This window comes from Mytilus edulis, chromosome 6 (genome assembly GCF_963676685.1).
Source record: "Mytilus edulis chromosome 6, xbMytEdul2.2, whole genome shotgun sequence".
NCBI classification, from domain to species: domain Eukaryota; kingdom Metazoa; phylum Mollusca; class Bivalvia; order Mytilida; family Mytilidae; genus Mytilus; species Mytilus edulis.
Window position 1 is genome coordinate 89,696,239 of NC_092349.1, and position 25,555 is coordinate 89,721,793.

The 25,555-nt window shown below is 31.7% G+C and overlaps 1 protein-coding gene across 4 annotated transcripts in view; it reads left to right on the forward strand.

Moving 5' to 3' along the window:
• The window catches only part of LOC139528860 (E3 ubiquitin-protein ligase ZNRF3-like), a 51,830-nt gene extending 27,973 nt beyond the window's left edge, over positions 1-23,857 (forward strand). The window contains exons 1-9 of one of the 4 annotated variants that reach the window (XM_071325076.1): positions 202-236; positions 6,305-6,379; positions 8,106-8,252; positions 10,383-10,469; positions 15,099-15,125; positions 15,712-15,888; positions 16,197-16,299; positions 17,011-18,711; positions 21,327-23,586. In XM_071325076.1, the coding sequence (XP_071181177.1) occupies positions 219-236; positions 6,305-6,379; positions 8,106-8,252; positions 10,383-10,469; positions 15,099-15,125; positions 15,712-15,888; positions 16,197-16,299; positions 17,011-18,711; positions 21,327-21,388 (2,397 nt within the window). In that variant the 5' untranslated portion in view covers positions 202-218 and the 3' untranslated portion in view covers positions 21,389-23,586. Of the gene's footprint in view, positions 1-201; positions 237-263; positions 291-6,304; positions 6,380-8,105; positions 8,253-8,300; positions 8,439-10,382; positions 10,470-15,098; positions 15,126-15,711; positions 15,889-16,196; positions 16,300-17,010; positions 18,712-21,326 lie in introns of those variants that run through there. The other 3 variants (XM_071325075.1, XM_071325074.1, XM_071325077.1) reach the window with 3 other exon arrangements.
• The last annotated feature ends 1,698 nt before the right edge of the window (positions 23,858-25,555 follow it).

Below are 25,555 nucleotides of genomic sequence, written 5' to 3' on the forward strand. Positions count from 1 at the left end.
TCAGAAATCATTGTATGGGCTTATATAATCAGGTATGAATGTTATAACCCATCAGAAATCATTGTATGAGCTTATATAATCAGGTATGAATGTTAGAACCCATCAGAAATCATTGTATGAGCTTATATAATCAGGTATGAATGTTAGAACCCATCAGAAATCATTGTATTAGCTTATATAATCAGGTATGAATGTTAGAACCCATCAGAAATCATTGTATGAGCTTATATAATCAGGTATGAATGTTGTTAGAACGTATCAGAAATCATTGTATGAGCTTATATAATCAGGTATGAATGTTAGAACCTATCAGAAATTATTGTATGAGCTTATATATAATCAGGTATGAATGCTAGAACTTACTGAAAAAATCCCCTGTATGTGCTTGTATTATCATGATTATAAGTCAGGTATGAAATAATTAGAACTGTAATTAAAGTTTAAAACATCTTTGTAGAACCCATCAAAACTTTGCTGTCTTATTGTTTAGCCAGTCTGTTATATTTTTACAAACCATTTTTTGTCTTGCTTGCAACTTTCATTCCAGATTTTCTTCACAGATGTGAGACATAGGAATTACTTTCCATAGGCTGCTCAAACTAATTATATAAAGCTTAATATTTAAGAATGTAGGAGAACTGGATGTTTCATATTGTATGCAGATGCCTTATGTTAAAAACTTTTCTTATGTCATATATCCATTGTCCTTGACCTCATTTTCATGATTCAGCAACAATATGACAAAGAGACAACAAACCCAACCGAAGAGCAGAAAACAGCCACTAAGGCTTTATAATAGTTTGCGATTGTATTAAGCCTATGTATCAATGTTAATATACAAATATAGCCTTTGTACGAGGTCGATACAAGGATATATTGACCTGAAAGAAGTATATTGACTGAGGACGAAGTCCGAGGTCGATATACTTCTTTGGGTCGATATATCCTGTATTGACCTCATACAAAGGCTATATTTGTTATATTATTAATTTCCGACCATGTTTGTATCAAAATCGTCATTTAGGTTTGTTGGAACTTTATAGATATTACATTGTCTCCTTGGCAATAACAACATATTAGTTGTTATTTCATTTACTTTTTTTTTGACATCTTATGTATTTGAGAGATTTTTTTTCGTCAAATAACCGATCACAGATATCATTTGTTTCAAAACGTTAAACAATATCCTGAAATTCATTACATGACGTCACAAAGTATATCGGTATTTAGATATTCTAAAAATAACCGTGCAATATGCTTTTTGCCTGTCAATATGCTTTTTGCTATCCGCCGTTTTCTCTCTACCTTCGAAAATATAGTTTAACATGTGACTATCCCTAAACGAATCAAATTTGTTAAAATATACTAATTAATAATATTACAGAATATCATTGCTGTTTTAGTTTGTTAAGCTTACATATCAATGTTAATACATAATATCATTGCTGTTTTAGTTTGTTAAGCCTATGTATCAATGTTAATACAGAATATCATTGCTGTTTTAGTTTGTTAAGCCTTATCATATTTATAAATGTTGATTCTGAATAAGTTTCTTTCTGTTGTTAAGCTTCCATATGTATAAGAGTGTTTAATACTAGAAACGTTTGTCTCTTTTATAACACATTTACCTTACTGTACAGGTATACAAACCACAGGTGTAGTAAGTTACCTGAGGCACAATCTTTGATGTCACTTCACAGAGAGTGCAATAATTATCATATAATTTAATTATTAGGTAAAAAATACCATTCATTTTCAAACTGTCTTCTAAATATTTAATCTGGTGACAAGACAAATTTTTATCATATAGTTATGAGGTCTATGTGAAGGGGGATTGTGGTATTGTACAAAAGGCTATTTGTTGACATACAAATACATGCATTGTAGGAAAACTATTTTAGATTTTCAGAATATATCTAAGAGAAATTTGAGGAAAGGACAAAATATGATTTTTTGTAAATTTTGTTGAAAAGAGTTTTCTTTTTAGTATAATTATGCACATGCTATTTTAATGAAATATGTTGGGCATTGTGTTACATTAAATGAGAACTACAACCCCTTTATGAAAAAGTATTTAAACTCCACAAAGAAATCTATGGGGCATCTACCCTATGAAAAAAGAATATAACCCTAAACTAAAGTCTATATGGGCCAGCTACCCTATGACAGAAGAAATATAACCCTAAACTAAAGTCTATGCACCAGCTACCCTATGACAAAAGAAATATAGCCCTAAACTAAAGTCTATGGACCAGCTACCCTATGACAGAAGAAATATAACCCTAAACTAAAGTCTATGGACCACCTACCCTATGACAGAAGAAATATAACCCTAAACTAAATTTTAAGTCTATGGGCCAGCTACCCTATGTCAGAAGAAATATAACCCTAAAATAAAGTCTATGGACCACCTACCCTATGACAGAAGAAATATAACCCTAAACTAAAGTCTATGGACCAGCTACCCTATGACAGAAGAAATATAGCCCTAAACTAAAGTCTATGGACCAGCTACCCTATGTCAGAAGAAATATAACCCTAAACTAAAGTCTATGGGCCAGCTACCCTATGACAGAAGAAATATAACCCTAAACTGAAGTCTATGGGCCAGCTACCCTATGTCAGAAGAAATATAACCCTAAACTAAAGTCTATGGGCCAGCTACCCTATGACAGAAGAAATATAACCCTAAACTAAAGTCTATGGACCAGCTACCCTATGACAGAAGAAATATAACCCTAAACTAAAGACTATGGGCCAGCCAGCAGCCATATGAAAAAAGAAATAAAACTTTAGAGCAGTCTATAGGCAAGCACACCAACTGGCTTTAAATTAGAAATTGGAGGCATAATTTGTCAATGTAAAAATAAGAAGATGTGGTATGATTTCCAATGAGACAACTCTCCAACAGCTATAGGCCACATGATTTAAAAGTTAACAACTATAGGTCACAGTGTACAACCTTCAGCAATGATCAAATCCTATACCACATAGTCTGGTGTAAAAGGCCTGAAAATGACAATTTTTTGGAAATGAATTGAAACGAGAAATCAATAATGGCTAAATTTGATTCATGTTCAAAACAGTTTAGATAAATCAAATATGATAGACAGCAACACAACTCAACCAACATGACCATGAAATAATGAATGAGACAAATAATCTTGTCTGCAGCGAGTCAGTGTGAGTAGATGATACACATGAGCACAAGATCAGCGAGTCAGTGTGAGTAGATGATACACATGAGCACAAGATCAGCTAGTCAGTGTGAGTAGATGATACACATGAGCACAAGATCAGCTAGTCAGTGTGAGTAGATGATACACATGAGCACAAGATCAGCTAGTCAGTGTGAGTAGATGATACACATGAGCACAAGATCAGCTAGTCAGTGTGAGTAGATGATACACATGAGCACAAGATCAGCTAGTCAGTGTGAGTAGATGATACACATGAGCACAAGATCACAGAATAAAATTATGAATGGAAATGGAGTAATGTGTCAAAGAGACAACAACCTGACCAAAGAGCAGATAACAGCTGAAGGCCACCAATGGTCTTAAACGCAGCGAGAAATTCCAGCACCAAGAAGGCATGCTTCAGCTGGCCCCTTAACAAAAATGTATACTAGTTCAATGATAATGGATGTCATACTAAACTCCGAAATATATAAAAGATTTCGAAACTAAAATTAAAATGTTCAGATTTGTGTTTCTCTGTGGATAATGATTTTGTTTTCAAGACTGATGAAGGCCCTTACATTTTATGATGAAGGATATTTTAAACATAAACATAATAAACCACAGACTTGACAGATTTTCTCATTTAGCCAAAAGACAAGACAACATATTTGAGGCTGCCTTATTAACTTATGGTTTTTAAGAATGTTAACATGAATATTTGACATTTTTGTATTGTGTTGCGGATACCAGAACAGGAAGTAGTAAAAGTCACATGTTAAAACCTTTATGCACATCAATAGAGTTTTATTCCTTTGTACATAACTTGACCGTGATGACCTCGGTCCAGTCATACATCTTAATGTAGTTAATTATCATACCTAAAGATCAACATGGTGACATGACACATGAAAGAGAATCAGTCCATTGCATCCCGACATACTAACTTTGATGTGTGTGTTTTTGTCTTTGATGTGTGTGTTTTTGTTTTTAAGAAACTTTGTAATCACCTTGTACTAAAGATATAGAGGACCTATTATATCATCATAAAGACACAGATCAGCTTTTATATTTATCCACTTAACATACGAATTGACAATCAGTTCATTGTCATAAACATCTCTTTTAAAGTTTTTTCTAAGTTACATATATCTTTGTGTATCTACATGTATATATATGTTACAGTAAATAGGTGAAATTAGGAATTACATGTACCGGTAATTACTACAATTTAGGAATTACACGTAATTCCCAATGCACTTAGTAAATACAAGTAATTCCTGAATCTGCCCAGTTATTACCAGTAATTGCTAATTTTTAATTGAATTTTTACAGCTATTTACTAACTGTTAAAACAATGTTGTCAGCTGATAAACAAAATAGGGTAAATCTGATAAGAAGGTCAGTCAATATTATCAAAAAGTGATCATCCTAAAATATACCGTTTTGCTATATAAAAGAGGCATTATAGCTAAATAATACAAACAAATTAAATATGATTTTTTTGTTGTTGAATCAAATCATAATTCGCTTTTTGCAGATAAATTTAGTTCTTTGTTTTCAAAATAAGCTAAGAAACAATTGGCGGATGAGTTATTCACTTGCAAATGACTAGTTCAACCTCAATGTAACTGTTTAGCTGGAGATGGGTTACACTAACACATGTATTCAGCTATTACAAATAGAGTATCAAAATTGAAAGTAAAACAAAAGGGATGAAACATTTGATTGACTGGTTCAATTCACGAAAAGATCATTATTATACATGTACCTGTACTATTAACGGTCTTGTAATAACATGAGTAACACGACAAGTGCCACAAGTGGAGCAGGATCTGCTTACCCTTCTGGAACACCTGAGATCACCCCTAGTTTTTGGTGTGGTTCGTGTTGCTGATAGTCCCTAATTTTTCATGTACTACTTTGAAGAATATTATGTACTTTTATAAAGGAACTGATCTATTAAACCTTAAGGCTTTTGAAATAGACCCATTTGCAAAACAAATAATGTGACCTTTATGATCATTTTATGATAAAGTTGATATTTTAGGCCATTTTGTGCTACAAGTGAACCTTGGGTATCATTGTATTGCATATTGGGTATCATTGTCTTGCATATTGCAAATGATCTTTAGCGAGATTCAAAAATTATAAAACAATCATTTTCCAGTTTCAATTCACAAACATAAATATAGAACATACAATCTTTGACTCCATTACCTCCAAAGTAATCCCTACAATCCTTACCCCGTTACTTTCTTATTTGGTATCGTGAATTATGTCTCAAATTAACCATGTTTAATATAAAATATCATAATCAAGGTGTAAAAATGACTACAAAAATCAGTAAATACCGGTAATCACTGAAACCATGAGTAAATACATGTAATTACTAAATTGGTTAGTAATTACAGGTATTTACTGATTTTTGTAGTCATTTTTACACCTTGATTATGATATTTTATATTAAACATGGTTAATTTCATTTTAATTCCTAATTTCACCTATTTACTGTACATATATATACAATGATATATAAATGATTTAGTCAAAACATTAGAATTTTACAATTTTCATTTATAAATAAATATCCTTTCTTGCATGAATTGAAAGTTTTTCTGTTTATTTTACACAAAACAAGATGTGATGTTTAAGATGGTTGTATGTTATCAGGGGCGGATCCAGCCATTTTAAAAAGGGGGGGGGGTCCTAACCCAGGACAAAGGGGGGGGGTTCCAATTACATGTCCCCATTCAAATGCATTGATCGTCCAAAAAAAAGGGAGATGTTGGATTGTTCTTCCATTGTCTTTCATTGGAGAATACTGCATGAATACTAGATATAAATTGAATGGGCAATTTCATGTGATCCAATAATATTATGCTTATTTGTTTCAAGATCCAGAGGAAAGAATTATTCTGTTTCTGGAACTTTGGATGTCACCCCCAAAAGTAATCAATCATTAGAAATTCAACAACACTAATTTCTAGATGTAAGATTTTCTTACTGCGATATAATGAAGACCAATTGAGTGCCTTGAGCTGTTTTCTGTTATTTGGTGGGGTTATTGTCTCTTTGACACATTCTTCATTTTTATTCTCAATTCTATATCCTATTTTTTTCAGGCCAAAGTAGCAATAAGACGAGGTGCGACTGCTGTGGTGTTTGATGTGAGTGACGTCCCAGAGGCTTCAAAGAGGGTATGTAGATATTGAAATGGTCTGTGGATTCATTTATTATCGTGGGTACCAATTTTCATAAATTACAGAAAACTTACATGTTTCTGGATTATAATTTCGTGGCTTTGCAGAATTCGACATACACGCTAAAAGAAAATTTGATTTTTGACCATTTAATTTTGTGGTTCACCTGTACCCACGAAATCCAGGAAGATAGGTATCCAACAAATAATAATGATTCCACAGTAGTTAATCTTGTTTGAATAAAAATCATCTTAAAAGAAGCAAGATTTCAATGCAAAACTTTGCTTCAAGAATTCATATGGTCTTATTGAGACATAGTCATGATAGTATTAGTATAAAAAAGAAGTGGTATGATTGCCAATGAGACAACTCTCCACAAGAGACCACATGACACAGAAATTAACAACTATAGGTAATGGTACAGCCTTTAACAGCAATATTTATGTACAAAATAATAAACATGATAAACAAAAACCAAATATGTAACACAGCAACAAATGACAACCACTGAATTTCAAGCTCCTGACTATGGACAGACATATGCAGAACTTGGTTTAATGAGTCTTTAGCACTTGTTGATAGTTGTAAAAATAGGCTAAATCCTCAGTAATTAAGGTAGACAGCAGAGATGCATTGTATTTTAATTGTCCAGTGCACATTCTATTTCAATGTAATAATGAGGTGTATTTTTACCTGCACTATATATATGCAAGATACCAAATGTGCATTAAGGGTGCACCTGGTAGGTACACTGCAGATTTTATACGTCACATGATTAGATCATAAATTAATACAGCTATGGGTGGTCTTAACAAATTTATAGTCTGACTTTTTTCAATGTAGAATAATTATCGCAACATTCTCATTGTGGTATTATATATAAGATTTATGTTTATATATTCATTAAAACTGTTTTTAAATACTCTAATTAAAATAAAATTTTTAACTTTGTCTGGTAATTCTGAGTAAATCTCAGTCGATATTGTCTGTTCTGTTTATAAAAGGCCTTATTGGTTTTATCGGTTTAAAGTACAAAGTATTTTGGCTTTTGAATTTCTGGTCTCTTAATAAGTGGATCGTATAAAAGTCATTCTGGAAACACTGTTTATGGTCTTCAATGTTTGTGTTGTTTTTTTTTACATTGAATACCTTTTCTGAAATAAGAAATTTGCTCCTTATCTTCACTAATTGCAAAATTTCCGCTATGCATATATTTCACTGCACTGTCTATTTAAAAGAAAACTTTACAAACTTGTAAAATGTTGAAAAAATACTCAGCAAAGATTTAAGTCTTTCCCATTTGAGGCTGAAAACTGAACAAAATCTGACCCAAACATTACCCAATATTAGTGCAATTCATTTGTTTTGTTAAATTTCCCCTATTTTTGATAGTAAGAATTTACTGGTTTATTTCTGTCCATCCTTTTTATCCCTTGAAATTCTTGTCTCCTAAATCTTAAGAACTACTTATAGAGCATTCTGAATTCTGCTAGTAAAGCTTGATATTAATCACAAGGAATTTTTCATTGTTGAATAATTTGAAATTTATTTTAAAATACACTTTATTCTGTCTTTTCAATTTCATGCAAATAATTGATGGATATTCAATGTAGCAAAAATTACATTTCAAAGTAATACACAAAAAAAAAAAAAAAAATAAACTTACACTGAAGTCCCACTAAAGATACAAATGTTTTATGCAATGGTCATTTTTTTGTTATAGTTGAGAAAGTATGCCTGGCAGCAGTTAGAGAGACCTGTGATAACTATTCATGGTAATGAGGCCATACGGCTAATGGCAATCATACAGACACAACAAAATGCCAGGGCAAGAATAAGATCTTTACCGTCCAATGTCCCAGCCAAAAAAGTAAGTATAATACAACTAATGAACATCATATAGACACAACAAAATGTCAGGGCAAGAATAAGATCTTTACCGTCCAATGTCCCAGCCAAAAAAGTAAGTATAATACAACTAATGACCATCATACAGTCACAACAAAATGCCTGGGCAAGAATAAGATCTTTACCGTCCAATGTCCCAGCCAAAAAAGTAAGTATAAAGACAAATGTAAAACATGGCCAATAGTACAAATGTAATTTGTATGGAACAGAATAAGTTTTGTTATGCCCCACCTACGATAGTAGAGGGGCATTATGTTTTCTGGTCTGTGAGTGGGTCAGTTCGTTAATCTGTCTGTCTGTCTCGCTTCAAGTTTTTGGTCAAGGTATGTTTTGATTAAGTTGAAGTCAAAGCAACTTGAAACTAAGTATACATGTTCCCTATGATATAAACTTTCTAATTTTAATGCCAAATTAGAGTTGTTACCCAAAGGAGTAGGTCCGGTAAGGGCCGATTTTGGCCCCAAATTTCAGTTTCATCTAACGAGATATTTAGGACACTTTTTAAACACTTAAGTGTCTATTTCAATTGATTCGATTAGTTTATGTTAAAGATTTTAACTGATTCAGTCATTAAAAACGCTCCGATTGAAGCTTAAATATGAAAAATCTATCAAATATGCCAAAAAACGTCACTTTTCAGATGGTTTTCGTCAAAAATGAAAGTGGCCGCATCCGTGTTCATCCTCAACCTTTATATATGTTATGTATTATCATCAAATACAACTTACATTTCAATATTATGAATGAACACGAATGCGGCCACTTTCATTTAAGACGGAAACCGTCTAAAATTTAACTAAAATGCTATAATTGTGAAGATTTCATTAATTTAGCATGACTTTTTGATGCTAGTACACGATATATGTGCATTGTATTGTCAAAAACAGCACATGTTTATGTAGCAGAAGCATTCTACTTTCCAAAAAATAGCTAAAAGATTACATTTTCACAATTTTGCAAAACTGCTTAATTTTGGGGCCAAAAAGGGGTCTTACTGAACCTACTCCTTTCACTCCACTTAACATAGAAAATAATAGTGGGAATAAGGCATCCATGTACTGTAAACAAATTCTTGTTTAATTCATTTTTTTCTCTTTAAAAAAATATTTATCTGTGTTAGCAAGGTCTGTCTGACTCAAACACAGCAAGACACATTGGCTGAAATACCACAATTTTTACTGTCATGTGTCCAAAAAAAAAAAGTAAAATCACAAAAATACTGAACTTTGAGGAAAATCAATGTGGAAAGTCCATAATCACATGGCAAAATCAAATAACAAAATGCATCAAAAACGAATGGACAAGAACTGTCATATTCCTGATATGGTACAGGCATTTTCAAATGTAGAAAATGGTGGATTAAACCTGGTTTTATAGCGCTAACCCTCTAACTTTGATGACTGTGAGTCTCATCAAATTCCATTATATTTACATTGAGTCAACAGACTGTCAAGTACATGATGCATAGGACTTGTGACCTTGTTGAACTAAGTACTTGATGCATAATGATGCATATGACTTGTGACCTTGTTGTACTAATATCCCTTACAGCAACAACAAAATCTTCAGAAAACTTGTGTCCTTGCTCAGTCAATCAAAACAGATACAAAATGATTAGTCCAGGATACTGATGTTAAAATGGAGGCAAACGATACCTAAGGGAGGTTCAATACTCAGAAGTCCAAGGAAAAACTGGCGACACTATTGCAAAAAATAGAAAGGCAAAGTCCACAATTGATTCATAGAAAACTAAAGATCAGAATTTAAGTCTCTGATGTAGATGCATTATTTTCATCTTAATATTTTCAATATACACTTGACATACTGTAGAAACATTAATTTTCGTGGGGTTAAAATTTCGTGGTTTTGTCTCTCTGTAAGATTTCATGGGGATTTAATTTCGTGGTTTCCTTAAACTGGAAGTGGTTTTATATGGAAGTTAAATTTTCGTGGGGTTTTTAATTTCGTGGATATATTCTTTCCACGAAATAAACGAAATTAAATCCTCCACGAAAATTTCTGCTTTTACAGTATATACAATGCAGTATAACAAATGTAATACTGTTTTATGGAACTTTATATTGTCTTTCAGGAAAATGATAAAGAGTATTTAGATGTGGGAATTTTTGTAGCTGTTTTTGTTGCTTTGTGCATAGTTGTTATTGTGATACTTATAAAGGTAAGTATTATTATATTCAATACCTGGTCATGGCACCAAAATAAAGACTACTTACATCCTATATAGCTAGAACTATAAAATCATAGTTTGCAAGTGTCTAGTGGTTCAATTTTTTGTAATTACAAATAGCAACCAATTTGTTTTTTCTCACTGAACAGTATAACAAATCAATCTGCTGATCTCAGTTTTTGATATCAATTCTGGTAAAGTATTGAGTGTTATTTTTTAAGGTTCTCAATTTTAACTGTTTTCTAAAAGTAAGAGTTATATCCATGACTTAATATAGTTATTTCAGTTGCCTTAGCTTTTGTTGTTGTTTTGATTACAAGGAAATTTGTTAACTTCAATTAATCCAATCATAACATGTAAAATTCTTTATGTTTTTAAAAGTTTTGATGATGTGCTGGTGACTTTTCTCTAGAGAGTATATTATGTAATTTTAATTATCCATTAAAATACAATAGAATTTATGTCCTACATATAAATGTACCCTATCTTACAGTTAACAATTGATAATGTCTGTACATTAAAAAAACTATTTTCAAACTGATTTTGAATTCAATATTTTATAAATCATTGCATACAAAAAAAAATGTATTGAGGATATTATATGCAGGATTCAAAGATATCTTACTGAGATAACATTTTCTGATTTATATCTTGAATAAAATGTCTTGCATTCCTGTCAATTGCACTGATGCAGTGATTATAAAAATATCTGTAAAGAAAAATTAAGAATGGACAACCTTGACCCATGTAATTTAGTACAGTTTAGTTGAAAGCATTCCATGCAGTTATATTAAATAGGAGATTTTGAAAAGTAAGACCCTTGAAATCTCAGATGTAATTAATTATAGTGTTATATAATTTTACAAAGAGATTTATTATATTAAGTGAGATCTTTGAATTCTATCTAATATATCAAAAGACTTATAAAATAGGAAATGGAACATTTGAGAATGAAACGTATCATTAAATGTTCATTCATTAAGCAATAGGTTTCTTCAAGTTTTTCATATAATTTATGATTTTAAATGGAGTAGATTTTTATTTTGATTATTAATTTTTGAGATGTAGCCAAATCCCTCCCTAAAGGTTTTGCACTGAATTCTCAAGGTAATTTGGACTTCACTGAAAGAACAATATGGCTGGTAGTTCAAGGGAACATAATAATTGTTTTTATTGTTCATTTTTTTATATAAATGAGGCGGTTAGTTTTCTCGTTTAAATTGTTTTACATTGTCATATCAGGGTCTTTAATAGCTGACTATGCGGTATGGGCTTTGCTCATTGTTGAAGGCCATACGGTAACCTATAGTTGTTAATGTCTGTGTCATTTTGGTCTCTTGTGGACAGTTGTCTCATTTGGCAATCATACGACATCTTCTTTTTTATATAAACGGGAACAGTTCTTTATCAAATTCAGCACTGATTTTAAGATTTCAACCCTGCACCATCAGGAGTATTGGACTTCAATCTTTATTGGCTAGGATTGCCAGTTTTCCTGATCAAGGTCTGTGGCTCTCTCTTGGCACTACTGCTTCCTCTACCAATCAAAAATGGCTGCAAGGATATAGCCAATATAGAGCTGAAAGTGGCATTTTAAACACCAAAAATCAATCATATCTTATTCTATTTATATACTCATGGACTTTATAACACATTTCCTACACATTGTGGACCATCTACACTCATTAATTATTAATAATAATTTGTAAAGATGACAAACATTTAAGTATAATCCAATTTAGTTGAAATAGAAATTTTAATTTTATTTTCTTAAGTAAGGCACAGCACTACTGGAACTTGGTACTTTTGAAGTGTTCATTTAGTGCAACATTGCAATAGTAATATAATGATAATATTAAGTATGTATTGAAACCAGAAAACAAGACATTTTATTATGTTATAATATATTGGTTTTTATCAAGACTTAAAGTTAGATATAAGAAGATGTGGTATGAGTGCCAATGAGACCCCTCTCCATCCATGTTATGGTGCACCCATAAACCATTATAAGTTAAAGTACAGTCTTCAAAACAGAGCCTAGCTTGGCTCAAACCTAACAGCAAGCCATACAGGGCCCCTAAAATAACTAGTTTAAACCCTGATCAGAAAGTTAGAGAAAAATAAGTTGAATGTCAGTTTGTATTTAGTAATGATGCAGTATGAATTATAGATTGGAATTTCTTGGTTTTTTTACCTGTATGGAAAGGCTTTGATCATCCAGGTGTTGTCTCATTTATTTCATTGGATTGATGTTAAGTAGTTATGTTTATCATGCATCAGAGAATTTCTATTGAAACAGATTGCTTAAGTCATTTAACAAGCTTTTTGTCAAAATTATCTAAATATTAAACAAAATCTTACTTTTTTTCAATGCTGTATAAAGACTTGGTGATTTTTGTAACCATTTCATGGATTTTTATGCGTTTTATGAGAAATTTGATAAAGTAAATTTAAAAATAATGGCATCCTGAGTATAGATTTGTTCATATGTTGCCATATAATTGAGGGGATTATATTTTATATAAAAGTCAGTGTGGTGTGTTCTGATTTGATATCAAACAAAATGACTGTATATTATCATTTATTTAACATCTATTTTTAAGGCTATTTTGTTGTGCTTTGATTTATAAACTTCGATTCATTTGATAAATTATATTCTTTTTTATCATGTTTATGGAAATATAATTTGACAGGACAAAAAAGATTTTGTTTAACTAAATGTGAGAAAAAGTATTACTTAAATCAAATTGAAAAAATTGAATTGCCAACACATTTCTTGTTTAAGAATACTTATAATTAAAAAGGGAACTTTTTCACAAATAAAAGAGTGTAGATTAAGAAATTTTCTATATATAAAAAACATATTGCATGTGAAAGAGTGGCAAAAGATACGAAATACAAACCACTCATCAAACTGACAACTCAAAGCTAATTTATAAATTGTAGTATTAAAAGAGTTATGTCCCTTTGTTTAGATTAATTAATTTAAGGTCATTAAATAATTATTTTGGATGGTTGACCAAGAAGTTAAAAATGTTTCTTTTTCTATTTACATTTTTCTGTTTGAATAGAATAATATTCCTCTCCCACCTGTATAAGTTGTCTATTAGATAAAAAGAGAAGATTTCTTGACAAGAGTTGCAATGTGAGAGCTTTTATATCAACCTTCACTTTATTTATGGCTGAATTAATTTAGGTAAAAACTGATCATCTCATGTCTTTCTTGCATGCTTTAGATATATTAGAACTCTCCCACATTGCACGACACATTTCTGTTTTGTATTCTCTAGGTAGTATACCTTCACATGTAATGTAAAATGATTTACACAACAAATTCTCATTCATTTAAATGCTAGGTGATGCATTTGATCAAAGTACAGTTTCATTGACAAGTATCATGCATAAAACATATTAAAAGCATGTTAGGCAAGTCTTTATGTCATTGTTATGTTACAAAAGGAATAAAACATCAGTAATTTCAGATTGCTATCTACTTATGTTTCTTAAAGGTCATATGACCTTCAAAATTTGAATAAATAAACATTTTTTGATAGTATAAGCCATTGAATAAAATTTTTGTCAATGTTGTAATTTTTCAATGCTTTCCCTCAAGAAAAAAATCAAGCAATAACTATTTATAATTTTCATTTATTTTCAAAAGACTGGCATGAAATATTTCCTCAGAAAAACTATTAGGGTCGCCGTCTAGAAAATTGATAAAAATTATTGAATTTTAATAAAAATGGATCTGAAAGAAATTTTAAAAAGATTTGTCAAACATGTTAAATCAAAGGTTATTTGGCACTATATAACATGTATAATGTTGGCAACATTTATAAAATATATGATATTGCAAATTTTTCATAAACATCCTGAACCAAAATAGTTTCATTTGTATCAAAGAGACAATGTGAACCAGACTACTTTCACTAAAATTTTAGTTGTGACGTTTACAATCACATTTGGTCAGATCTACCATAAAAAAAGAGAGTTGAACCATCTTTGATCATTTCTAACTTGAGTGCAATGTCTTCAATGATGTGGCATGATGTTGTTAGCACTGCAAAGCACTTATCTGAGGCTCTCTTACTTGCAATTTTATTAAAATTAAGATTTGATTTAAATGGCCCTGTTTTGATATAATTAATTTGAAAAAATTAGCCCTTTATATATTTTCGTCTTTATTCCTCTATTTTTTAGTAGTTTAACAATAGGACAATATGGAATACAAGCACAGGGCTTTGTTACTTTTTCTGGGTTCCAGTGGATAGTGAAACTGGCAAATAGTAACAAACTCCTGTGCTAGAAGCTTAAGCAAGTAGCTGATGTTTTTACAGTTTATATGTATCTATAATTGAATTTTTCACAAAGTCTTCTGCCCTCTTAGGAAGTAATAAGTTTAATCAAGCAATTGCCAGCATGCAGACTGTTCTTGCTGCATTGAAGACCTATTGTTGACCTTCTGCTGTCGTCTGTTCTATGGTTGGGTTGATGTCTCTTTGACACATTCCCCATTTCCATTCTCAATTTCATTATATTTTAACCTGCAAAAAAATGGTGTTGATTTTAAAATTCTGTTTTTCCTGTAACATGAGTAATGTCCCTTTGTTTCTGTTTCAGTTTAAATGCAGACACAGAGAGCAGCAGGTATGTTTTAAGACTATAATCGGTACCAGTTTTAAGAATGAAATAAAATAAAATTCTGACTTAACCTTCAAAGACTTTAAACAGTTAAATGTGCATCATTAGATACACTTTAGATACAAATAATTGTAGGAATAGATAGAAAATAAGAATTATTTAATGAAACAAATTACAAAATAAGAATTTCCTGCTCAACATGTGACACCTTGCATGATGTTCTGTTAAATAAATATGTTAAGGCATCAAAAGTTTGATAGTTATTATTATACCTAAGATCACCTAATACATCATGGTTAGAGCTTGTAATATCTTTACCTGTAAAACATCAATCAAGGTGAAAGTGGAGGTATAAATATAAAAAAGAAGATGTGGTATGATTTCCAATGAGACAACTCTCTACAAGAGACCTAATGACACAGAAATTAACAACGATAGGTCACCATACAGCCTTCACTAATGAGCAAAGCGTATACTTTGTTCACCAAAAAATAATGCCTAATGCAGTTTGTTATTGGTGTGAACTTGCAATACACATCTGTATTTAAACAAACAATTATGTTACCATAAAGATTTTGTTTATTCATTTCAGCTGTCCATGTCTGAGCTGGCAAAACAGGCAATAGCTAAACTAGAAACCAGAAAGTACCAGTGTATAAAAGAAAAAAGTTTGACAAGACTTACTTCCCCTACCTCAGATGTTTATAGTCAAACTTCCTCTAATGGTGATAGTTGTGCAATATGTTTAGAAGAATATAAAGAAGGACAGGTAACATTTCAATTACTCATATATAGATATATAGCACAACATTGACAAACCAGGAATGATCTGTTGTACATTCAAATATCAGAAAGGTTATTCAGCCTGCATCATTAGTCATGTTTCATTGACTTAGAATATTTTGCATAGTGAACATGTTTAATTATTGCCATTTTGATTTCAAAATTTGCTTTTACTATAAAGATTAAAAAAAGTGAGATGCCATGAGTTCCACTGTCTATCTATTATTTCAGGTTTTACGTGTACTGCCATGTTGCCATGAATTCCACAGTATATGTGTCTATCTATTATTTCAGGTTTTACGTGTACTGCCATGTTGCCATGAATTCCACAGTATATGCGTAGATCCTTGGTTGGTCAATCATAGAACATGTCCATTTTGTATGTACAATATTATAGGTAAGTGATCAACATTGACAGTCAGGGATATTTGTTGGGGAATAAGATGCTCCAGAATTGATGGAAATATCTCCCAAAACATGTTTAACACTGCCACATTTTTGCGCCTGTTTCAAGTATTGAGCCTCTGGTCTTTGTTAGTCTTATGATTTTTAATTTTACTTCATTTATATGTTTTGGAATTTAGTGTGACATCCATTTCCACTGAACTAGTACATAATTTTATTTAGGGGCCAACTGAGGCCCACCTTTCAGGTGAGGGATTTTCTCCCTGTGTTGAAGACCCAGTGGTGTCCTTCAGCTGTTGTCTGCTCTTTGGTCAAGTCGTTGTTTCTTTGACATATTCCCCATTTCCATTCTCAATTTTAATTTCTATGTCTTAAACATTATTAAGCAAAATTATAGGAGTTGTGGTCTCATTGCCAATGAGGCCACTATCAATTAAGACTAAAGAAAAAGTATAAATTATTAAAGTTATTGTATGAGATCATTTAGTTGAGCTTTAAATGACGTCATTAACACCCATACATACATACATTATGTGGGACAATTATCAGCTGACATACTACAATGTATCAGTATTTTACAAAAGTTGTGTACTCAAAGCTATTGCAGAATGTCTAAAAGAATGAGCAATTGATTGTAATCTGAATATATGTTTTATTGTAGTCATGTTGAATTTGACCTTCACTCCATATGTTTTATTTTTAGAACCACCTGAATCACACCAGTCTTCCAGTAATCGACAAACTGAAAGTAGAAGTTCAGACCAAAGACAATATTATCAACTACCTCCTCCAACAAACAATATTTATCATCAGATTACACATTCTCAATACTTACATTATTTAAATTATCGTTCAGAACTTCACAATGCATGCACATCCTGCGAGGGAACAGTAGGATCCTCTGTTTCCTCGTGCAATTCTTATTGTCATGAATATCACAGAAATGCTCATCGAAATTTTTCACGAGAGCCTTATCATCACAGTTATCATCAGGCATTGCAATCGTGTTGTGCTAAAAATAGAACTACAGAAATTGGTCGTGTTCTGCCGTGGAATTCTTCACTCGTCAACTCAGGGATATCTTATTCACATCATGTGACTTCATCATCTGTTCATCATCATACAAATTATTGTGGGACACACAGACAGATTCATAATTCTACTCACCATTATTATTTAGGGCAAAGTACACGATTATTCCAATATAAAATGAAAAACAATGCGGGACAAACATGTGATAGTGAACCAGAATATAATTCTGGAAAAGACACAAGTATCAAGGCTCATTACGGAAGTTGCAGTAGCGACAGTTGTTCAGACAGGAACCCGAGCAACAGTAGTTTAGAATGTCCCGAATGTGTTCAGCAGTGTGTTGTTGATAGCAACCACAGTACTTATGGTAGTAGTGGTAACCATGACAGCAGTGATAACACAAGTTACGATTCTAATGTGTTCTGGGGTGGGGGAGCCCCAGATCAAATGTGCACGGACCTCAGTTCAGAGAAAACATCTATTTCAGAGGCATCATGTCTGGACAATGTGCGCAGGTATTCAGATTGTAATAATTTTGGAGAAATTGGCAGCTGTAAAAACTGTGATATTAAAAATAGTGCTTCAACGTTAAACCTCAGTGAACTCAGTGGTTGTGACACAGTTGATAGTTTAGATTCAATGTCAGGTAAATTGGATAGTTGTCCGTCTGTAGATCGTTTATTAAATTTGAGTGAGATTTCTGGTCTCACCGAGGATAGTGAGACATCGTCTAGTCATAAAACTTGTTGTTCTTGTAATCTGAATTCTGAAACTGAATTGTGTAATGATATTCCAATGGAAAGTAATACACTGCCCAGGAAGGATAAGTGTAGAATGGTTCACCATGTTCATAACACTGTAAATACCTTTCCAAAAGATAGACGACAAATTCTGACAAATTGTGTAGATTGTAGAAGTGGATCCTTTATTAATCCTCAAAAGACTGACCCAAACATGTATAAAATTGGATTTAACACAAATAAGTGTAGAAATCTACCCCACTCTTCTGGATGCAATAATGGATTGACCAATCAGGACATGGCAACACAACAATTACATTGTAATCTACCCCACTCTTCAGGATGCTATAATGGATTAACAAATCAGGACATGAAAACACAACAATTACATTTTAATACTCAGGGAGAATCTTATCCTAGCAATACACTCAACATTGCTGCAAGTACATTGACCAAAGAAAAATCAGCTTTTAAAAATTCTAATGGAGACTTACTGCACAGTTTTCGTTTGAGTAGGTCATGTGATATTTTACCGATAATCAGGATTAATGCAGATCGTCATCGTGACAGAGTTATTTATAGACAACCAAAGCCTCTACCCAAAGACTCTATAGTTACAGCTACCTCTCAAGGTAAATTTATCAATTTATGATTGTTAAGCTGTACAGCTCATTACAGCTATTTACAAATTTGATTTTGATCTTACTAACTGATTATTTCCTTCTCAGTGTAGTAGAGTGATATGCAAAATTATCGCTAAAAACTAAGGGCACATGTGCTGTTGGCAATGTGTACATTGTCATAGGCAAAATAGTAATAAACAGATTATTATTGGTCATCTCAACTTAATTGCTTTTTTCACTTTCGCTGTACATTTCTGTACCTGCTCAGGCGAGAAAATCGCTCGTTGAGATGATCATGATAATTTATAAGTAGTTCAGGAATACACTACAGCTCAGGTGGATTTTGCTCTGTCCTCCAGTCCACAGTTGACAAATGGTTGAAGTGGGATGGGCAAAATTTCTAGCTTGTCCACTCTGTCCACCCATTGGAGTCGGCATGCAATTTCTTTTGTTTAATTATCAAAAGACTTGCAAGTACAATCAATTAAAAAAAGCAGATAGGCATTTGTAATCAATATTTTTACAAAAAAAAGAGATTATAGCTGGAGTGGGCATGGGTAGGCTGTCCACGGTGGGCTGGTGGAAAAAGCAAAATCTACCTGGGCTGTTGTATATATTGTTAACCTTATTTGTCCTTGTGTTAACTCATTATTCCAAAACTACAGCACTCTTCTAAATCAATCAGCCAATGAGACAACTATCTACAAAACCATTTAGATGTTGAAGTGAGCAACCACAAGTCACTGCATGTACAGCCTTCAACAATAAACAAGATCTTTAAAAGGGCCCCATGCGACAAAATGTAGAACAATTCAAACAAAAATACAAAGGGAAAAGACAATTATCATGAATATGAAAGACAACCATCCAATTACAGACTCCTGACTTTGGACCAGTACATTTAAATACTTATAAAGGTTAATTGTCCAGAATCTGAAAATATGCAACAGCATTCAATACCAGACCCTTTTTTTCTGATGAAGCAAGCTAATTTTAAGCCCTTTCACAGAAGAAAACATTTTTCATGGTCTGAATCAGGTGAGTACTTTCTGTTGGTCAAAATCAGGTGGGGGGGGGGGGGGCACTTTCTGTTGGTCAAAATCAGGTGGGGGAGGGGGGCACTTTCTCTTGGTCAAAGGAGAGGACTCTATTGTTCTAAATAAGGTGTCTTGAATTTCAGTTGTTGTGTATAATCTAGCGGGTACTTTCTATCGGGGAGTATTTTGTGTTGTTCAAATGTGTATAAAACCATAATCTAAAAGGATATTGGAAGTAAATGCAAGAATAAAATAACCCAGTGACCAAAAAAAGACATGCTTTTAATATTTTTGTTGGAAATGCTGACTGCAACTGTCAAACATTGCACGGATTACTTCTTTTGTTTTTTCTTCTTTTATAACTGACGTATTGACCATGTTGACATCATTAGTATAAATTTACTGTTATGGTTCAAACAATTTATGATTACATTGCTACAATATTGTTATGTCCCTGTAAATTTATTTGTAATGTGTATGACAAATTGTTATAATATTTAATATGCAAATGAGCTGTAATTTAACTGTCTTGGAATCAATGGAAGCTGAAGTTGATTTTAAATACTTGTTGTCATCTGTAGACATAAAATCATGTAAATTAGATTTGACTTGTCAATGTAGGAGTCTATACTTGTATATTAACCTGCCATGTAAATTTATATTAAAACAAACGTTCTAATTATAATTAAATGATGAATATTCATAAAGGCAGTTGGGGGTCCAATAATTAAACCTGCAAGCCATGATGACTAATCATGCTAAATTCCATGTGGTGAACCAACCCTGTTGTGTTTACTTTGGATAGTTACTCCTGATGTCAATTTACATGTACGTCAATACTGTATGCAGGGTTGTCAATAAAGTAATATAAACTATTGCAAAACTTAAAATACCTATAAATGACAACAACACTTCAACATATTCAAATAGGCTGCAATTTTATAAAACTTGGTGTGCAAGAATCGCCTGCCAGAGTAACTTTTTCTAAAGTTATAAATCTTGGACTGAAATCATGTAAGTTATCGAAATAAGAATATTGGAATTAATCCATTTACATGAAAACTGTTAATCATCATGATCATGATAATTGGTATGTAGTCCTTGTTATTCCTATGAGGATTCTACACATACAGAGATTATTTTCTTCTTCAAATTTTACAGAATTTCATCTACAAAGAGCATGAAAAAAGTAGAAATACCCCAGTTTATTCATAAGCCTTCTCCAATATTTGAAATAAACAAATCTGCATTATTTGATACTGTAAATTCAGAAATTATTGCAATTTTATTTTTTGGGACTAAAATGCATTTTAATTTTTGCAATATTGTGAAAAAATCCTGCCTAATTCATATAAAAAATTCAAAATGCAAGTTTGAATTACTGCGATTATAACCCTGTCGCCTTTTTGCATTAATAAAAACATTGCAATAATTTCTGAATTTTCAGTAGCCAAATGCCAAAATGAAATTGACACATTTTGGAAAGTTCATAAAATGTAAAATTTTCTGTTTTCAAGGGTTCATCAATTGAATTATTTTCAGAAAGAGTCATTAAATGTAAAAAAAGAATTTCTTTCTTTTTTTTAGGTTCATCTGTTACTGTACTCGTGAAAGACCAGACTAAACATGCCAGTGGAAATGCTGTATGAAGACAAGACAACTATACATACCTGTCCAGCATGTCCAATGGAAATGCTGTATGAAGACATTTTTATACAGACGAGGTGTACCAGAGTCTTTCACTACAGTTCATTGTTGTCTTTGTTACAGTAGTCATGTTTTTTCTGTTAATTTTTTAAAAATCAGTTTATTATCTGATTATGTTTATTGTAGTTTAAAATCAGTTATTCAAATTTTGATAATATTGGTTTTTGATCTTTGACAATGCTTATACAAAATTACAAAAATTCAGTTAAATTTTATTAACACAGAAACTGGAATAAATGTCCATTTCCTAGTCTCATGATTTCTTGGGAGTATGTCACAGCAATTTTTTATGGCCCAATAAATGTTATAACTAAAGCACCCTTTTTTGATATTTCATTAGATCGAGATTACCCGTTTAATCTTTAGACACTTTAAATAACAATATTAGCAGAAAACATGGAAAAGAAAAAAGTAATTGATATGATACATACAACGTTTTGAATAATTATTTTCAATAAGATTTGGATGGCACTAACTTCTCCTGAGTTCTGACTATTGATGATAATGGTTCTTTTCCTTGTGAATAGGACACATCTTTATTATAATCACCATATCTAATGAAAACTTCAACTCTCACTACCTCAGTCACAATTTGTTCATTCTTTTTTTTTTTACCCCAAAATTCTTATGAAAAATTATTATGAAAGTAATCATATTCATATTGTATCTAATAAACATTTCCAAATATTTCAATACAAATACCTTCTGTTAACTACAACCATGTAAATAAGCATTATACTTTGGTAAGAATTTCTTAAATCTTTTGATAATGTAAAAAATATTACGGAACATTGCAGAACTTGATTTAAAAAATATTTGAAAAATTTGTAATTTCATGTACCCTATACGTAAGGTAACCATGGTAACTGTCAACATTCTTTTTTTTTTAGTTTCTGGAGGTTGCTTGTCTCATTGGCAATTATACCCTATCTCTTTGTTTTATGAAACACAAGTGTAATATTTAGATAAAAAATGCCAGGTAAAAATTCAGTTTCTTTTTTTTTTTATTTTATCAAAAATCTATGTTGTTTTAAGTATTATATCCATTTCCTAAAGATAAAATTGCCTTGAATCCATACGAGCCAAGTCCAAATTTCTCTCATCCATTCAGTAGATATCATATTGCCATGTGTTTTGTGTTATATGTTTTCCATCATAGTTTTCGTCCTATTTTAGTGATAAGAATAACAATGCATTATGTACAATCAATGGCCAGTATGTCATATATGTCAGGTATTCCGTAAAAGGTGGAGGTATGAAAAGATACATTATTAAGATCCTAAAATTAGTCAAATTCTTTTAACCCTTTTACTCAATTGTAATAGTTATTGTTTGGGACATAATGTCTTTTGGGGTAGAAATCAAGCTACATGTAATACACATATTTATGTCATATCAAAATGTTGTAATTCGGGCTGGAATATAATTATTATTGGTTTTTGAATCCATAGCTCAAAAAGTGACCTATCAACTGAATGTTTTTGTTAACTTATAATCATTTTAAGCCAAATGAACTTAAAAAGTTAATTTTTTGTATTATGTATTTGTGTGAAAAAAATTACAATACATCAGAAAATATGTGTTTGTCACCTATACATTTCCATAAAAAATTATATAAATTTTATGTGCATTTAAAACACTGTGAGTCTCCTCTAGCCAAAAATATTCGGTCGTCTTCCCTTCTATCTGTTGAAAAGGAAATATTCCTTTATATACCTCATCAGGTAGTGTTCCCACAGATTATCTCCCCTCTAATATGTTGACCATGGATTGTATTATGTTATGCACATTTTGGTTTGGTAGTGTCAAGATGTTTTTAAGTTTTACCCAACATAGATTACCTGGTCAAAGGGGGATAACTTTATTTCATTTCCTCCATTATGTCATGTATGTATGCTACTTTATCCTGTGGAGATTAGCATTTTTTGTTCATTTTTTCATTTTCTTTGACAATAACATGAGAATATTTATAGCAATTTCATATTGAAATTATTATCATCCAATTTCAAAGATTTGGTTTAATTTAATTTTCCTATTCTTTTTATGAATAGTTAAATCTTCTATTATGAGATTAAAGTCCAATAGTTACAGTCATGACAGTCTAAATTCTCCTCAACTAAGGCACATCTATGTTAAAGGCTGAAAGGCTGAAAGCACTATGTATTAATGTTGTTTTATAAAAGCTGACACAATATGAGTTTGTGACATTGTTTGTTATTTCCATGATTTTGAAATGATTTTAAGTGGTAATTGCCTATCACATTTAAGACAGAGTGTCGAAGTGTTGGTTTTATAATCTTGTAAAAGTGCTGCTTACTTATCTCTACTAATATGAGGTCAGAGGTTTCAACCATTATATAGATGTATGGGAGCCTAAAATCAAGCCATCACAAGGAGCAGGGACAAAATAACACATCCACACTTTCTACTTTACCATCTTTCTATATTCACCATCTTTCAATTAAAACATTGATACATATTTTACATAATACATAGTTCAGAACACCTTGTTTTTAAACTAATTAATTTATTATAATTGGATTAAAATGATTGGTAATAATTAGGGTTTTGAAGTAGAAATAGTACAAAACCTTAGTGATGAATACAACTTTAAAAACATAATATGGTAAAACCTCTTCTCAGACATGTTTCTCCAATTTTAAAGGTTGACACCAGGGGCAATTATTTGTAAGAATGTTTTGTACTGACAAGGGTCGGTACTATTTATTTGTTGTTATATATAGACCAATTTCTGTTTACATTCTGTTGTTTATTATTGTTTCACTTTGTTTAAACTAAGTGAAATGTCAGATATTAAAAATTAAACTTTCTTTAGCTTTGTTATATGTTTTGGTTAGTGATTGATTGATTGTTGGTTGCTTATCATCCAGTGACATTTTGATCTGTGAGAATGAACTTTACAGAACTTCAAGCTACAAATAATCAGCTGACTAGAACTATTATATCTTGACTGAGATGAAAAGATTTTGAGGCACAATTTCTTTTCAAAATGAAAGAAACCATGCGGCTGCTGTAGGGTAAATGAGAGGTTAATAATACCAAAGTGAGGTTCAAACTTATTAAAGATTACAAACTAATAATGCCAAATAAAAAAACCTGAACAAACGACAAAGTATACAAAAACAACATATACATCTGAAGTCAGAAATACGAACCAAAAAACCTGGGGTGATCTGGAAGGGTTAGGTAGTGAAGTATTACTCATGAAAGTACAAAACTGGTGATGAGTGTAATTTGATAAGTCACAATAAATAAAAAGAGCTGGTAGGTTATATTAAAGGAAAAGAGGACATGATTGTGGTTACGACACTTTGAACATATCTATTTGATATTCCATGAGAAGCAGTTCCTTTTCCTCTATAGCTATGATCATGGTGATCATGACAAGTAAATATATACTTAACAGTAAGATAATTTATCATTACCAGTGAAAGAAAAGAGAACCATTATCATGTTTAGGGTAAGTAGGGCAGATCAGAATGTATCTCAGACATTAATACTAGAACTGTCAACCAAAGCGTGATGACATCTGTAAACATATTAAAAGAACTATTGCTTCAATACGTTCTTTATTGGCAACACATTTATCAATAGAATAATTATAGAAAATACAAACCCTACCCTATCAACTTTATAAAAGAGGTTCTGTTGGTATGTTGATATGTAAAAGTAGTTGCAAGTCAGGATATGAGGCAGACATAACTGTATTTGTTGTATCCTTTAGCTCTGGTTCCATGGGGTAGATGCTTTCAACATAGTCACCAAACTTTGAACTATTTAGTGACAAAGCAGCATCATCTATATAACGGAAAGTAAAGTTATAGGATATTGCTGACTTCTTTTGTTTCTTCCTAAGAAGTTTCTTTATGAAATCATCCTCATAAGAATAAAGGAACGAGTCAACAAGAAGAGGGAAACAAGTGTTTCCCATGGGAATGCCGATAGTTGGTTGAAAAATGTCCTCTAAACGTAGCAAATATGTTGTCAATCAAGAAATCAAGCATCTTGATAATGTCAGTTTCAGAATTTTTTTTGTTAGAAGCAGAGTTATTTTTTACAAAGTAGGATTTATCCCTCCCTAAGACAAG